Genomic DNA, 17,272 nt, shown 5'->3' on the forward strand with positions numbered 1-17,272 from the left:
AATTCTTTTCTCTTACTTTTGATGATGCTCAGCTTAACATTCAAGACCAGATCTTGCTTCTCAGATTGAACACTTAATTCCTAGCCTTTCCTGGCAATCCAATAGTGTTGTGACATTGTGTGTGGGTGGGTGGGTGGGGAAAGGATGAAGGCAAGTTGGGCCCAAGGGGATATTGAAATTCTTGTACAAAATGCCAGAAGCATCAGGAATAAAGGTGTGAAATTTTTGGCATTATTCAGTTTGACTTGATCAAAGATTATCAGCTTTAGTGAGACTTGGTTGATAGAAGATCATATAAGGATAGAATTCAAAAGGTATTGTGTTTTCAGAGAAAGCAAAGGGAACAGGATTGAAGGATGGATATTACTAATGATAACAGAAGAATTATAAAAATTGATTAGGAGGAATTCAGGGCAGAGGGAGAAAGTCCATTTGAGGCTATTTCATGTGAGATAAAGGCCAATATATACTCGCTCTAATCTACAGATACCATGCATTAGTAGATTAGCACAATGAGTGCAGGCTGAGTAATTATTATATGAGACTTCAAGTATGGGAAGATAGGCTGGACAGAGGAAGGGTGCATGGCAGAATGGAAATAGTAACACAATTTATAAGTGATTCTGTCATGTTGTACCATCATTATATATTTAGCAAAACAAGTGTTCTCTGCCAGGTTGGCAGGAAAACGACCCAGAGGAAGACCAAGATATAGGTGTATTGATACTGAACAAAGTGCTTTAGATGATAGAAATATAAGATCTGATAATGTTGGAGTCTTGACAAGTTAACATACCGATTTGGAGGAAAATTGTAGATAGGAAGTTAGTAATGATGTAAATTTTCATGTAGTACTATCATATCCTGTACACTCCTTGAGGTTACATGGCAGGAATTTGATGACGACGATGATGATGATTTATAAGTGATAATTGCCTGAAAAGTATGTGAAAAGACTAAGGTTATAGAGTCTGAATATGTTAACAAGCTATGTAGATGTATCCATAACCAAGATAGCCACTTTTTCTCCAGTCAGGGAGAGTGATCATGTGGTCTTGGCCTGGGAGGTAGCTAAACATGTGGAAATTTTCAGTTAAGAAGGGGTAATGTAGAACTACAGTGCAAATGATTATGACAGACTTAGAAGGCAGCTTGGGGCTGTGTGATGGCATAAGAAACTACAGGAAGGATATCATAGTGCATGGGAAATAGTCAGAGGAGATATTTGAGAGAAGTGACATTAGACTGCATGTTCATGGTCGAAGGATAAACCATGTGGAAATTAAATGGATAAGTAGCATCATTAAGCATTAAAAAAATTTGGAAAGGAATATAAAGAAAATAACAGTGATCAGCATTGGTCATGAGCAATTAAGTGCACAGTTAAGAAGGGTGACTAGCATGCTAAGAAGGCCAAATCCAATTATCAGGATAAATTGGCTGAGTAGGCCAAAGGAAATCCTGAAGAATTCTTTAGCTGTAGCAAGTAAGAGAAAAAACGATTGTGGAAGGATAACTTCAATGAATGCTGATGGTAAGAAGGTGATGGAAGCAGAAGATACAGTTCACTTATAAAGTGATTACTTTGCATTTGCATTTCATTCAGGTCAAGATATCACAGTTGCTGATGTGACAGATGTGAGAACAGAGATTGATGAATTACAAATGCTCAGCGTATTATGAAATATCAATGACTACTATTGTGGGATATTACCCTATGTATTATGATGGATTATCAGCCCATGTTTTATGACAATGTGCAAAAGAAGCAAATTAGTCAAGCTGTTTCCAAGCTATTTAATTTAAGATGCAGCTCTGACAACATCCTGAGAGAGCAGGAAGATGACAAGATAGTTTCATTACATTAGGATACTCCAGGACAGATGTAGCAAATTAAGACTCATTAGTATCTGTGTAGTGGTAGTTTAGTGGGTTCTGATGGTATTGAGGTGACCAATTCGGATGTAATAGTAGAGTTACTGACCTAAGTGAGGATATCTCTGACCTGTAGCAATAATTAATGTGAGAATTGAAGTTAATAAATCAGAGGTACTTAGTATATTGTAGAATTTAAATGCAAACACTGCTTTAGGTTTAGATGGAATATCAGCTCGGGTGTTGTGTGAATGTGAAAAGGAATTGTTGATGCCTCTTACTTGGTTATTTAACTTAAGTTTGAACTCTGGTGTGGTCCCTAGGGAGTGGAAGGAAGGCAAAGTGGTTCCTTTGCATAAAGGTGGTTCTAAAACTGCGGTAGTTAATTACAGATCAATCACCATCTCAGGAGTAGTGGTAAAAGTATTGGAAAGATTGGTTAAAGACAGAATTCAAGAATAGGTGGATCAGATTATGATACTCTATAAGCACCAACCTGGTTTTGTTAAAGGTCGATCCTGCCTTGGCAATTTATTAACTTTTTATAATAGAATGACATCTGAGTTGAAAAGGAAATGGCTACACAGTGGTACTTCTGGATTTTGCTAAGGCTTTTGACAGGATATCCCATGGAATACTGTGTGCATATTAGAGCAGATGGGGAATGATACTAAACTGGTGATATGGATAAGAGAATGGCGCAGGGAGAGATACCAGAAAGTGGTGTATGGAGGAGCAGAATCCAGGATGAGGCAGGTGACCAGTGGTGTGCCTCAGGGCTCTGTGCTTGGGCCATTATTATTTGATTTGTACATAAATGATATAGGAAATGGCTTGAAGGGAGATATTCAATTGTTTGCTGATGATGCAAAGTTGGGTAGCACAATAAAAAATCAAGCTGATGTTGACAGTTTGCAGGATGATTTAAATAAGCTGGCAAAATGGGCAAAAGGTAATGGATGTCAGTTCAATGTGGAAAAGTGTAAAGTTATGCATTTTGGGATTAAAACATTACCAGCTGTGTACCACATTGATGGAATGGTACTCCAAGAGATTGATGAGGCTAGGGACTTGGGGATGTTGGTGGATAGGGAGATGAAGTTCATAGGGCATATTACCAAGGTGTCCAAGATTGCACATAGGATTACTTGGTTATTGAGGAACACACTAACATCCAGAGATAAAGAGGTTATTATTCCCCTTTATAAGGCATTGATACTTCCACATGTGGATTACTGTGCTCAAGTCTGGTCATCTGGATTCCTTGGAGATGAGGAGGTTGTGGAGAGGGTTCAGAGGAGAGTGACTAAGTTGGTGAGTGATGTAAAAAATGCTCCCTACATTGATAGATTGAGAGAGCTTGTAGATTGCAGAGGTTGGTTGATAGGCAAAGAAGAGGGGATATGATAGAAACATTTAAATTACTAAAAGGTTTTTATAAAATTGATGCAAGGGAAATATTTCAGCTGTATGATAGTGATGGAAGAACAAGAGGTCATCCCTGGAAATTAAGGAGAAGTGTGGCTAAAAAGGGTGTGAGAACGAGGTGTTTCACCTCGGGGGTGGTGGATGAATGGAATGCATTGCCTGACTCAGTCATGAGTTCTTCGTCTGTAAATGAATTCAAGAAGAGATATGATAGCTGTTGTTTTGATAGTTTGGATCTCCTGTGATGAGTCTATTGACTCCATGGAGATACCAATAATAATAATATTAGGAAAATTGGTTAAAGGCAGAATTCAGGAATGTGTGAATAGGGATAAAAGAGAATAGTGTGACAGGAAGGGTAGTAAGCGTAGTAAGAGAGCAAGGATTATGAATGGTATGTTGGCTGAAATGTGTGAGGAGAGAGGAGTACAATTTGTTAATGTGTGGAATGACTTCGAAGGACGAAGTGAACTGTATGGGAGCCATGGACTGGATTTGAGTGGTTATGGTGTGAATCACTTGGAGAGACTGTTGCTGGAAGGTAGAGAAGTGAGTATAGAGAATGAATCAGATCAAGTGGGAAGTGATGTGGAAGAGCAGGAGAGTACGATAGGAGAGATTGAAGAGGTGGTTATGAATGAGAAGTAAGTGGCATGAGTATGGAAAATGAGAGAATGAGTGTTCAAGATGAACAGAGAAACAGAGAGGCTCATGGTGGACAAGGGATACATGGCGTGAGAAAGGTGGATGCTCCAAGAGGATGTGAGAGTATATGTAGGCAGGAAAGGAATGGGATGACCTGGGATCAAGAGGAAATAGTTGGAATTGAAGAGGGTTCTAAAATGAATAAGCAGAAAGGGAAATGGCCCCAGTCGAGCATGGAGAGATCACATCGAATGAATGTTATCAGTGGAACTAGCTGTCGATCCAGGAATGAGCTGTTGTGTTTATATACAAATGCTAGGAGTGTAAGAAACAAGGCAGATGAAATGGTTACACTAATTGAGTCTGTTCTCCCAATGTTGGAAAGGGTCCAGAGGCGACTGACTAAGGTAGTTTCTTACCTCTGGAATGTCGAGTATGAGGAAAGATTGAGAAGATGCAACTTGCAGAGTCTGGTGGACAGGAGGAAGAGGGGAGATATGATAGAGACTACAAGGTATTAAGGGGTTGTTATAGGAGCAATGCTGGAGAGGTTCTACAGAAAATAGTGAGAGATCAGGGGAAGAACCAGAAGTCATCCCTGGAAACTGTATAAAGAAGGTGTGACTAGGGGAGTGAGAAGCAGGTTTTTTTCATGCAGAGTTGTGAATGATTGGAATGCCTTGTTGAGCTGTGTGTTTGATAAAAGGACTTCTTAGTTGAGTCTTTGACTCCATGGGATTTTGAGTAATAATAATAATATGTTGTTCTCTGGAGAGCGGCATGGCTTTGTGAAGGTAGGTTCTGCCTTAGGAAGTTACTTACTTCTTATAATGACAACAATTGAAGTTGAAAGGAAATGACTATACCATGATGCTGTTGTATTTTGCAAAGCCATTTTGACCGAATACCACATGGTAGTCTGTTACATAATTTGGAGTAAATGGGAGTGGATGCGAAGCTGTTGGCATGGGTAGTAAGTTGGCTGGCAGGAACAAAAAATAGTGAGTAGTTTACGAAGTGGGATCTAAAGAAAGAAGGTGAGTAGCGGAATGCCCATTAGACTCTGTATTAGGGCCACAACTGTTTAATTTGTATATTAGATGATATTGGAATGATTTCAGGAGGAAACATCCAGTTGTTTGGCTGATGATGCAACTGGGAATGCTAGCATAAAAATCTTGCCAGTTGATTTAAATAGATTGACAGTGCAATCAAAGAATAATGGTTGTCAGTTTCAGGTGACAAAGTGTAAGGTCATGCACTTTGGAATGAAAAGGTTACATGTTGTATATTACTTTGATAGTACTAAGCATTGACAATGCATTGACAAGTGTGGTAGGAAAAGTAATTTGTGTATTCCCAGGTATGACAATGATGAATTGTGGTGGAGAGTAAAGATCTTGAATGAAATGCCAGCAGACATATGTAAAGAGAAAGAAGTGCAGTTTATGAATGTGTGGGATGAATGGAACTGTATAAAAGCACTACATTTGAGTGGTTTTGGAAGGAGTCATTTGAAAAGGTTGCTGCTGGAAGAAAGTATAATGAGTGATGTAAATAGAATATTGGTGGAAGTCAAAGAACAAATGATCAAGAGAGTGGACTAGTCAGAATTAATGCAGTTGTGAATGGAGAAGAGAATGTGAGAGCAGAAGTGCAAGTTGTATAGGGAAATGGGGGGGGGGTGGACCAGGGAGACACAGTTTACAGAGAGTGGATTCTGAAATGAATGCATGTTGTGCGGATGGTCAGCATAGGAATGAAATGGCCTGGCATACATGAGGTTGAGTCTGGGGGAGGGGGGTGAGATATATGGAAAAGAAGTCACAAATGGGGAGATAGCATGAGTAAGACTGGTTATAGACAAAGAAATGATGTTTATTTACAAATGTGAGGAGTATCTGAAATAAGGGAGATGAAATTGTTGCATTGATTGAGTTTATATGTCCTAAAATAGATGGAATAAGTGAAATATGGTGGGATGAAAATAATATCTTCATGGGAATAGAAATGGAGAGATATGATGTTTTTGTGAAGATAGGAAAGGCAAGAAGGGAAGTGAACTGATGATGATAGTAGGGAAATTATATTGCATAAAGTTGAGATACAAGGGGAAAAAGTGGCAGTAGTTTTGAAGCGATATGTATGGTGTGAGAGAGGTCGATAGAATGACATATTTGGGGGGTGTTGCTACAGGCCAGGGAATATGGAAGATAAAGACAAAGAAATGTCTAGTTACTCGACTTAGTGAGCAAGCAAAGGGTGATGTCAGTTATGGTAGTATTGATTGGAATGAAGAGATAGCATCAGGGAATAAGGAGAATTAATGTCTTGAGTTCTTAAGGGACAACCTTAGGCAATTTGTAATGGAGGGCATGCGAGGGTTAAGTGTCTTAGATCTGTTATATCATCAGAGGACTGGTGAATGAAGTGTCTGATCTTCCTCTGGTTGGTTATGAGTGACCATGAAGTGATCACCTGTCACACACACACACACACACACAGAGAGAGAGCACTAGGTTGTTTCAAATGACACAGCCCTTGTCATAGAGTTATTTTGGTGGCTCATTTTTTTTTTGGTCATTGACCACAATCCCTATAAAACAATATACTACATACACTTCTTTCTGTTCCCACACCTGATACAATAACAACAAGAACATTCCCACCTCTACATCAGGGAAAACATATGAAAAGATAACTAAAGTTCTTCATAATCTCCATGACACTTTCAAACTACATATCCAGTTGGCATCCTTCATTCTCTGAAGGATCAGCTTCATTCTTGCTCATTCTGGAGCATATTAGATTCCTTGTGCCTGATACTTAGCCTGTTTTGAATATAGTAGATCTGTTAATATCTGCTTTGAAGAACATAAAAATTACATTTGCAATCATTTGTATTGCAAGTCAGGACTGGTAGCCCATACTTTTGATTCTCCTTCACATAGGATTAAATGGACATAGACAACTTTGCTGCATATAATTTGTTATATGTTGTTTTTCGAATTGGCATCAGCTATGAAACACTCCCCTAACCTTGATAAATAGGGCTGCATTAATTGCCAAAGATCTAAGAGATAATCATTCTATGATCACACTTAACCTGACTTTAAATTATCTTTGTTTTTATCTGCTTCCCCCCCGACATGCCTTGATAGAACATTAGTTCCTTTTCAGTTACAGTTTGAATTCTTTCTATAGCAATCTAATTGAGTAATGTGTGTTTTACCACAGTTATAATTTGTGTTCTGAAAATGCTAGTTTGAAATCCACTGAAATATTAGTAACTCAATGAATTGTTTATTTATTTTGTTCCTCTGTTTTTGTTTGCATTTGCAAATTTGGAGCATTTTTTTGGAGCATTTGCAAATGCTGTGGCAGGTTCTATATAAAAAATAAAGACACAGTCTTCTTGAATATTATATCCATGAAAAGTGTCTTTTTTGGCACACCCTTTCCTCTTTATGACAGACAGCTGGCTTCATTGACATTGTATTATTTGGATAGCTTTGAAGTTCTAATTTTTAGTGCAGATGGCACATGCTGACCATTAATCACATATTTGCTTCTCTCCAAACAAAAAATTTCTTTTCACATTCTAACCACACTCTTACCTTGAGTAAGGGTGTAGTTAGATTTCACTATAGTTAGAAATGCTTTCATTGTTCTCACTCTTCTTAGTTCTTTCCATCCTGTCATCCATTGAAAATTTCTTTTATATTTATCCCAAGATAGAAACTTGTATGTTTCTATCTTATCCCCTCTTTCTTGTGTGGCATGCAAATTTTACAAGTGCAAATCTTCAATTTATTGTCATCGAAATCGTTCCATAGGCCTTTCACCATCTTGCTTATCTGTCTCTGAATCCACTACTTTCACACACTTATGAAACCTGTGTTACCTGACCAAATCTGAGTACAGTAGTTTAAATGTAGTCATATTGAAGCCTTGTAAAAAGAGTGACAGTAATTTCCTTATTACTAATGATTATTCACAAGAATTGTTATTATTATTATTAAGAGAGATCTTCATAGAGTCAGGGGGCTGTTTATCTTTTGTGGTAGGTAACTAGGATGAGATTTTGTTTACAGGGAAGAATGTGGGACTAAATTGTATCTTTTAAGGATCTTTGCAATTGCTTCAGAAATATCTTCAGGGTTCCTAGGGACAGACTTGTAGGTGTCACAAATGCATTTAATCTTCCTTGAGGTGAAGCATTCTATAGCATCATGATTTAGATGGTATTAAGTTCTAATCAGAGATCCTCAATCCTCAAGATTGGAACAGACGACATATGCTCTTTAAGTAGGGATTTGATTATGCCTATTTTTGGGGATGGATGATGGGCTGAATCTTGTCGTATGTACCATCCTGCGAAGGAGCGTTTCCAAAACAGATGTTGTAAGTACTCTGGATGGGATAAGGGAAAGGAAGATGTTCAGGAAGGCTAATTTTCCATTCTTTTCTTTTTCCATTGTGAAGTCAATGGAAAGTTGCTAATCATGGTTAAGAATTTAGAATGCTTCATATTCAGGCCAGATGACAAAAACATAATCCACATAGCATATCCAAAAGGAAGGTTGAGGTTGTAGGTTGTATTAAGGAGAATAAGGCGTCTTCAAGGTGTTCCATGTGGAAATTGGCTAATGCAGGAGATTGCAGTTCCTTCAATCTATTTGAGTTGGTTTCTGCAAATGAAGTAGCCTGAGTGCATAACAAAGTCAGACAGTTAGACTATGTCTGAAGTGAACTCCTGTAACCTACCACTTTGTAGCAGAGACCTTTATCCTGCCCTTAGTGCCAGTCTATGCATATCATCCTCCATCTTCATTTACTACATTTGCAGCTTAGGATATTTCCCTTCAAATCATCCTGCATATTATCAACATATTTATTAGAGGCCTGAAATGGCTTCAAATTTCATGTTTGGTCTCTAGAGCAAACTTTCTGTGGACTATATAAAAAATAAATATAAATATATATACATATATATTTATGATGAATGATAATTCTGAATCTTGTTGTATGTACTGTCCTGTGAAGGAGGGTTTCCAAAGAATAGATGTTGTAAATACTCCAGAATGGATAAGAAGGGAAAGGAGGATGTCCAAAAAGGGCTACTTTTCTATCATCATGAAGTTGATGCCACACACACACACACACACAGATGATGATAATAGACTTCCACATAAAAGCCTGATGTAGTTATTTAGGAGAGGGGGTATGGACCTTTCCAGAAAGAAATATGTCAAAGCTGCAATTCACAACACCCATTAATATATTCCATACTTTAGATCCATCAGAAAATGTGCATACTTTATCCAAGTTTATGTGATATTGTATGCATTGCAAACTTTCATACTGTGGCCAGTCAGGTTAATCATACACATCTAAAAGACATTCTGTAAGGTTAAATGCAACAATAACCATGTTATCCATTATCCTGGATCAGGCATAATTTGTTTTAAAAAAGTTTGCTGCTACAAATCAAAATTTGCCCATGCTTAACAAGTATAGTTACCAGAAGTTATCTAAAGGTGGAAGATATTCTTGCTGCATTCTATTCACAGTCCAACAAACAAACTCATCAAATTAGAATGTCCTGAAGTCTTACTGAATATTACTCTCTTACTACTGTAATCTGCTACCATATCTTATGTAATGATTTGCATTACAGTAGCCATCACACTGATCCCTGATGATTTCTACTATGATGTAATATTAGATACATATTAAATCTAACTAATATGGATCCTGTCAGTATCCCTCATTTTAACACATCTTATACTTAGAAGTTTCTAATTATGCTTTTAGTTTTAAAATAATATAATTATGTAGTGAAAGTAGATATGTGGAATGCATATTCAGTGATATTTCTAGATTTGCAAAGACATTAGAAAAAGATCTAGTTGGAAAATTAGACTGAAATAGCAATAAATAGAGTTTGATAATTGGTTAGTGGACTTAGTAGAGGATTGGCTGTCGGATATTATATTTTTCTGCAGATTTTGATAATATTCACATCCTCTTAATCCCACTTCTAATTTCCTTGTGACATACACACATTTATGCATTGAACTAAATTTTATGAAATTATAAATTTTTATTTATAATCTTTCATAATTCTGACACATTGTTTTGATCACACAGTTTGTTGAGATCTGATTAAGATTTGAAATATTTTACAGAAACTAAAATTTTTTTTCACAGTTGATTAAAAATAATATATATATATATATATATATATATATATTTATATTTATTATTTTTTTTGTGGCATTCTTTCTTATTCTGATTTTTGCATTACTTCTTTTGTATTCATTTTGGTTAAACATTTTCAGCATATTGCCTCAAACTGTAAAAGGATATGTTCTCTTCTGGCGAGAAGTTATGGTTGATGAAGTAACAGAGTATCAGATCGCACCAAATGCCAAATCACCATTTCTTCTTGATAACCTTCATCAGGGAACAAGGTACAAATCATTTCTTTATATTGCTTGTTAACCTATTTTAATTAAGCTACTTTGAAAGAAGAAGGTAGTGTATAACTGAGCACAAAATTCAGTACAAAGTTTTGATCACAAAAATGCAGTGACAAATTAAAAAATACTTAAGTTAACATTATCATTCAAAATAGATAAACTAAAAATAATAATAATATTTGAAATAATAAAAAAGAAAGTTGGGATGAATTATTGCAAGTGCCCATTATCCAGATGACTATTTAATAAGTTTTTTTACACTGTGCTATTTCTGAGACTTAAAAGACTATAGTTAGTCACAAAAATTTGAACAAAAAACATTCTTGTTTGCCCATTATTGCATTTAATGCATATGTGCATCATATACACAGATTTCTTGGTGTATTCCTGCTGATTTATATGGACATGTGATGATGTTGCTATCAAAAAGGCAGATTTTATGAAGATTAATGGGAAGTGCTTACTATACTGGTCCAGTCAGATGTATAACTTGAATATACAGTTAATTGGATATTGACTCTGTTGGTTGTTATTTTTCAGCAGTTACTCCATAATGTCTTTTCCAAATATTGGGGTTAAGAGTTTAAAGATAACTTGCATCAGAAAATATTTAATACACAAAATATTCTGCTATGTTTTGCAAGCATCTTGTATATGAAATGATTGGAACACAGATGAAATGATTGAACGCAAATTTACTAGTGTGATGTAAATGATTCAGTATGACAATGGTCAGTTAATATTAATACTAAAGTCCATTTTTTTTTATTTCTCCCACACACAAAAGGTTGCAAACCTATAGTTCATTAATAGTGTGAGCTTTTTATTTTATTTATTTTTTTATATTTTATATTTTTCTATATAATCAAGTAAAATGTCTGAAAAAAATTAATTATAAAGAGCAGAATCAAGGAGCACTCCTTCTTATAAAGCAGACATAGTCCATTATACCTCTTAAGATTGGAGTAATATAATAATGCCTCACAACTCTTTTTGTATAATCTTGCCATAAGGAATCTACTCTGCAGATTTAAGTTTTCTTACAAAGAATTCTGTTTAGAGTAGACAGCAGGGTCTGCAAGGCCACATTGCTCAGGTTCATGGTACTTGATGTAATTTTTTAGGTTTTGTGATGAATAGCAGCAGAACATGTAGAGTGGTCAAAATTATCAGATTCTGTGTTAATTTTATTATTATTATTATACAGGTCTCCACAAAGTCAGAATACTCATTGTGGGTAAACCATTATTCACACAATTCCTATCATACCTCTCCTTCCTTAAATTCATTCACTGACAAAACATTCACAACCACAATCCTATAAATCTCCTTTAACAACTTATATGCTTCTACTCTCATTTTTGCCTATCAGTTGGTTATTAAAGCCTACAGACCTTCAATCTATTCTCATAGGGATTGCATAGACTTGCCACAATCTTTGTCACTCAGCTCTGGATCCTCTCCACCACTTCTTGATCATCATGAAGTCCAGGTGTCCAGATCTGTGCACAGTAGTCCAGAAGTGGCCTTATTTGAGCCTTATATATAGGAACAATAACTTCTTTATCCCTGTTTGTTAGTATACTCTTCAACAACTACATGATCTGATGTGCTGCTTTGGTTACCTATACAGTATGCCCTCGAAACTTCAACTGGCTGTCCACAATCACTCCCAAGTCCCTGACCTCATCAGTTTCCTGCACTTCATTTCCATCAATATAGTACACAGCTTGTGATCTTTTCTTGCCAAAATGTATTATCTTACACTTGACCATATTAAACTGGCAGCCATTCACCTTTGTCCCTACCACTAGTCAATTTAAGTCTTTGTGCAGGATCCTGCATTCCTTCATTTATCATTGCTCTTCCCAGTTTAGCATTATTAATAAAGAGCTGAATATTTCATGCAAATCACTTTTCTATGTCATTCATGTACAGTTAAACAACAGAGGACAAAGTACTGAGCTCTGTGATACACCACTGGTCACCTGCCTTTTCCTGGACTCACTCCCCCATAAATCATCCTTTGATATCTGTCCATCAGCTTCCCTTTAATCCAAATCACCAGATTCATATCCATCTCCAATTGCTCCAATGTATACAAGTAGTTCTATTTGGAATCCTGTCAAATGCCTTTGTAAAGGTTTGGCAATATTACTGAGTAGCCATTTCCCTTATCCAACTCCACTTTCAATTTATTACAAAAAGTAAGAAATTACTAAGGTAAGACCTATCTTCCACAAAACCATGCTGTCCCTTATAGAGTATCATATTCCTATCAACCCAGTCTTGAATTCCTCCAGTACCTTAACCACCACTCCTGAGATTCTGATTGATGTATAATTTGCTACTTCTGATATGGGACCTCCTTTATGCAGTGAGATTATTTTGCCCTCTTTCCATGCTACTCCACTGTCACCTTCCTGGTACTGAGACTTAAATTAAACAGCTTGGTTGGGGGGGGGGGGGATGATAATTCCCTTATACATTCTTATAATACAAGGATCAATGTGGGATCTAATTCCATGGCTTGTTTTCACATTGAGGCTTTGCAATGTTTTAAGCACCTCCACCTCTTCAACACCTCTATTTTCATCCCATCAAGTTTTGCAGCATCACCACGTAGATATGGTACACCCCTGCAAAATGCTCAGTCAGTAATTCAACTATTTGGTTTGCTACTGTTATCTCCCCACCATCAGCACCTTTTAAAGTCATCCTTCCATAGTCATTCCTCCTTTTACTTACCACATAGCAAAAGACCTCTTTAAGATTTCTTTTGACCTCATCAGTTAGCTTTCTCTCATAATTAGCTTTTGCCTTCCTTACCATACATGCCACCCTTCTTTCCTGTGCCTTGTACTGCTCATGTGCATACTGATCACCTTTTTTATTTATAATACCTCTGCAACTTTTTTTTTAATCTGCAACTCCTGCTTAATGAAGCTATTCATCCATCTAACTCTAAGTATACATTCTGATACTGCTTTTTTCAAACACCCATTGACCGCCTCTGATGCACCCGAACATCTCTCTCCTCCTCCAAATTCTTATGCTATTGCACTGCTGAAAGCTGACTCCATTTGTTGATCACTTGCTTTGTAATTCAATAATGAAATTAATTCCATTCCATCTTTGTTTGCATGTTAGACTCAATGTCCTGTCATAGTTAAGTGACTTGCTTCTTGAAACCTCATCAATTATCTGATAAAGTAGTTAATCCTATCTACATAGTGTAGGTAGATAGGGATGAAAGATTCAAGTTTTTAGAGGAAAACCTTTTTCACTATTGTATGTGACCTGCTAGCTTATCTTCACTTGAAAAGCCTTGATAAAGGTTCTTGTCTTAGATAGGATTCAAACCCAGGTGTATTTTGTGGTGAAAGTTGACTAAATTCTATACTTTCTAGTTATTTACCAGATTCTGGTAAAATCTACTCCTTAATATTTCATGATTGTTTTTTCTTTGCATTTTTTCTCCTACTCACTGTGCACTGCGCTTTATTGGCCAGCAGGATTGGGAATTTTTAAGAAATACCATATGTGGAGATTGAGAGAGAGAGCATTGCCACCATTACTGTTTTCTTTAGTGTGGTGATATGCTGAAGATAAGCAGCATCCACATATGTTATTGGTGGTCTTTTCTCTTTCCAGGATCATATTTGGAACATATTGAAAGTTCATTTAGTGCTATCTTTGCTCAGTAATACAACAGAACACTTTGTATGCTTTTCTCCCAAATTTTTTTCTGTCTGTATGTTATTCAGTTTTCATCTTCTTCTTAGAGCCTTCAGTTTCATTATTTTGTTTTTGTTTTTCTTCCATTTGTAAATAGTTTTGACCTAATGTTAGGCATAAATAAGAGTGTATGTAGATTATTCTTTGAGCATTTAGGCAACTCGATTTTGCAGAGATGAAGAGAAGCTAAAAGTATGATTCATACAACCTTAAATTCATTGTTATACCAATATATCTAAGGTTATGAAGTGATTGTGTAATGCTATTAATTATGTGTATGTGTTCTGCAGTTTGTTGGTGTGTTCTATGGAGTTGAAAGTCCAAGTTTCAAGGCTTTTAGGTTATCTTTAGTTGAAAAGCCCTTATAAATATTCTACACACCAGATGGGATTCAAAATTTGGTCTTTTAACCTAGAGAACATTCTTGTTCTTTTAATTATACCCAGAGTGGTGAATCTTGATAGGAGCATTGTATCTGGGTGGTAGTGGTGACAATTATGATGAAATGCTGTTGTGTACACTTTGAAGAGTGACTCAGGTTATCTGTGTCACCCTTCAGTGTGCACAGAAAAAGTGTAAAAAGAAAAAAAAAAGTGTAAAATGCTATTTCTTTATGGAGGACATCAAACAGTAAAAATTGAATTTTAAAGTACATTGCCCATCACAGCCTCTTTTATGTGAGGAGTGGTTGATATTATGTGTATGCACTCATGTGAATGAGTGTGTACACACAATATTAGATAGTGCACATGTAATGAGACAGTGTTTATATACACATTTGAACAAATTGATCTTGTATCACATCAAAAATAATTTTCAATGCATTATGCTTTATATAAAGTAGGTGTGTGTGTGTGTGTGTGTGTGTGTGTGTGTGTGTGTGTGTGTGTGTGTGTGGTGTGTGTGTGTGTGCATATACACTATTCTGATGAATTTTATGTAAGAAATATGGAAGAGATGAGTGATCTAGGAGTGATGATGATGATTGATGAGCAGAGACCCAAAGTTTAGGAGTCACATTGCTAAAATTGTAAGAATATCACAACAGATTATGCCAATTATTAAAAAGACATTGACATTCAGAAGCAAAGAGGTTATTGTTCTCCTGTATAAGGCTTTGATCACATATAGACTACTGACCATATATAGACTACTGACCATATATAGACTACTGACCATATATAGACTACTGACCATATATAGACTACCGTGTGCAGATTTGGTAACCTGTTTTTTAAGGAGATGAGGATTGAATGGGTCCAAAGAAGGTTTACTAAGTCAGTGACAGATCTATGAAATGCGTGATATGAGGAGAGATGGAGGGAATTCAAGTTAGAGACCCTTGTGAATGAAAGATGAAGAGGGGATGTGATTGAGACATATAAATTGGTGAGGGGTTGTTGCCATATTAATGTGAAGGAGATTTTTCATATAATAGAGGGAGATAAGGATAGAACAAGACACCATCCCTGGAAGCTGTTAGTAAGGGAGTGGGAAGCAGGTTCTTTGCATAGAGAGTGATTGGTGAGTGGAATGCATTGCCTGTGGCCATGGTGAGTGCTGAAACTGTGAATGGCTTTAAGGCATTTTTGATTGTTTTGTAGCAGAGAGAGTATAAGCCAGCTTCTTTGACTTCATGGAGATTATACGTTAATAATAATAAGAAGAATATTTTAGAAAGCACACATTTAAAGAAACTGAATGTTGGAAAGTTTATTTTTCACTTGGTTAGAATATAATAAATTTAGTTTAATCCTTTATCCAAGTGTGAGTAAACAAAGTTTGCACCTGAAAGTATCTTTAGGACTGAGGTAAGGTGGTACAACACCAGGACAACTCCTTGCAAAGGTGAAGCAAGCTAACGTCACTCCTATCTCAGTATCTCCCATAATGCAAAACACATCTCCTTGCTGATATGTCTAATGCATGTTATAAGTGGCCCTTCCTTTAATGCATGTTATGCATTAAAGGAAGGGCCACTAGCCAGACTAGTTTCGACCTTTATTGAGGTCTCTTCAGTGGGAGTCAGGCCCAAGTGGAGATACCAGCCAGAAGCATTAGCAAGGTCATCTCTGCCCTGGTGTTGTACCACCTTACCTCAGTCCTGAAGATACTTTCAGGTGTAAACTTTGTTTGCTCACACTTGAATAAAGGATTAAACTAAATTTATTATATTCTAACCAAGTGAAAAATAAGCTTTTCAACATCTTTCTCTAATTCCAGAGTAATTTATTAAAAAGGTGGCACACCATTTGGCAACTCCTATAGGTAGAGATGACTTTGCTAATGCTTCTGGCTGGTATCTCCACTTGGGCCTGGCTCCCACTGAAGAGACCTCAATAAAGGTCAAAACTAATCTGGCTAGTGGCCCTTCCCTTAATGCATAACATTAGATATATCCACAAGGAGATGTGTTTTGCATTATGGGAGATACTGAGATAGGAGTGATGTTAGCTTGCTCCACCTTTGCAAGGCGTTGGCCTGGTGTTGTACCACCTTACCTCAGTCCTGAAGATACTTTCAGGCACAAACTTTATTTGCTCACACTTGGATAAAGGATTAAACTAAATTTATTATATTTAAAGAAACAGTGTATTTTATACAAATCTTAGCGAGGTGATTTTGTATCACATCAAAAATAATAACTTGTTATGCATTACATATTTTATTTGTGTATATATATATATATTCATAAATCCAGTAATATTCTTTTAAAATCAGGTATGAGGTTCTTGTGGTAGCAAGAAGTGAGCATGGAACCAGTAGAGAATCTGTGCATGCAGTATTTACTACAACACCAAGACCTGCTTATGATGATATTGAAGTAATAGAACATCATTCAGGATACAATGAGAGTGCATGTTGTGTTACAGCTGGTTTAAGAGAGAGTTGTATTTCTCTCTGCTCTTATCAGGTAACGAAGGATAACTATTATTATGATAACTATCAATCAGTACAGAAAAATCATTTGCATTGAATAAGTCCAATGAACTCATAATTGGATTTGTTAGAGTAATTTGGTCCTGCTTCCACAGTAGAATAGTGTGCCAAGTAACCTTGTGTTCCATGAGTAGGCCACTAGTTAACCTAATATAACATAA

At 36.4% G+C, this 17,272-nt stretch overlaps 1 protein-coding gene across 3 annotated transcripts in view; it reads left to right on the plus strand.

Annotated features, from left to right (window-relative positions):
* Nucleotides 1-17,272, plus strand: part of LOC150110505 (Ig-like and fibronectin type-III domain-containing protein 1) — a 325,466-nt gene that overhangs the window by 210,065 nt on the left and 98,129 nt on the right. For all 3 annotated transcript variants that reach the window (XM_090394289.1, XM_090394271.1, XM_090394280.1), the window contains exons 13-14: nucleotides 10,293-10,424; nucleotides 16,893-17,085. In XM_090394289.1, the coding sequence (XP_090250415.1) occupies nucleotides 10,293-10,424; nucleotides 16,893-17,085 (325 nt within the window). The remainder of the gene's footprint in view (nucleotides 1-10,292; nucleotides 10,425-16,892; nucleotides 17,086-17,272) is intronic.

Source organism: Typopeltis vanoorti, chromosome 1 (genome assembly GCF_054136105.1).
Source record: "Typopeltis vanoorti isolate ZY-2024b chromosome 1, IOZ_Tvanoo_1.0, whole genome shotgun sequence".
NCBI lineage: Eukaryota > Metazoa > Arthropoda > Arachnida > Uropygi > Thelyphonidae > Typopeltis > Typopeltis vanoorti.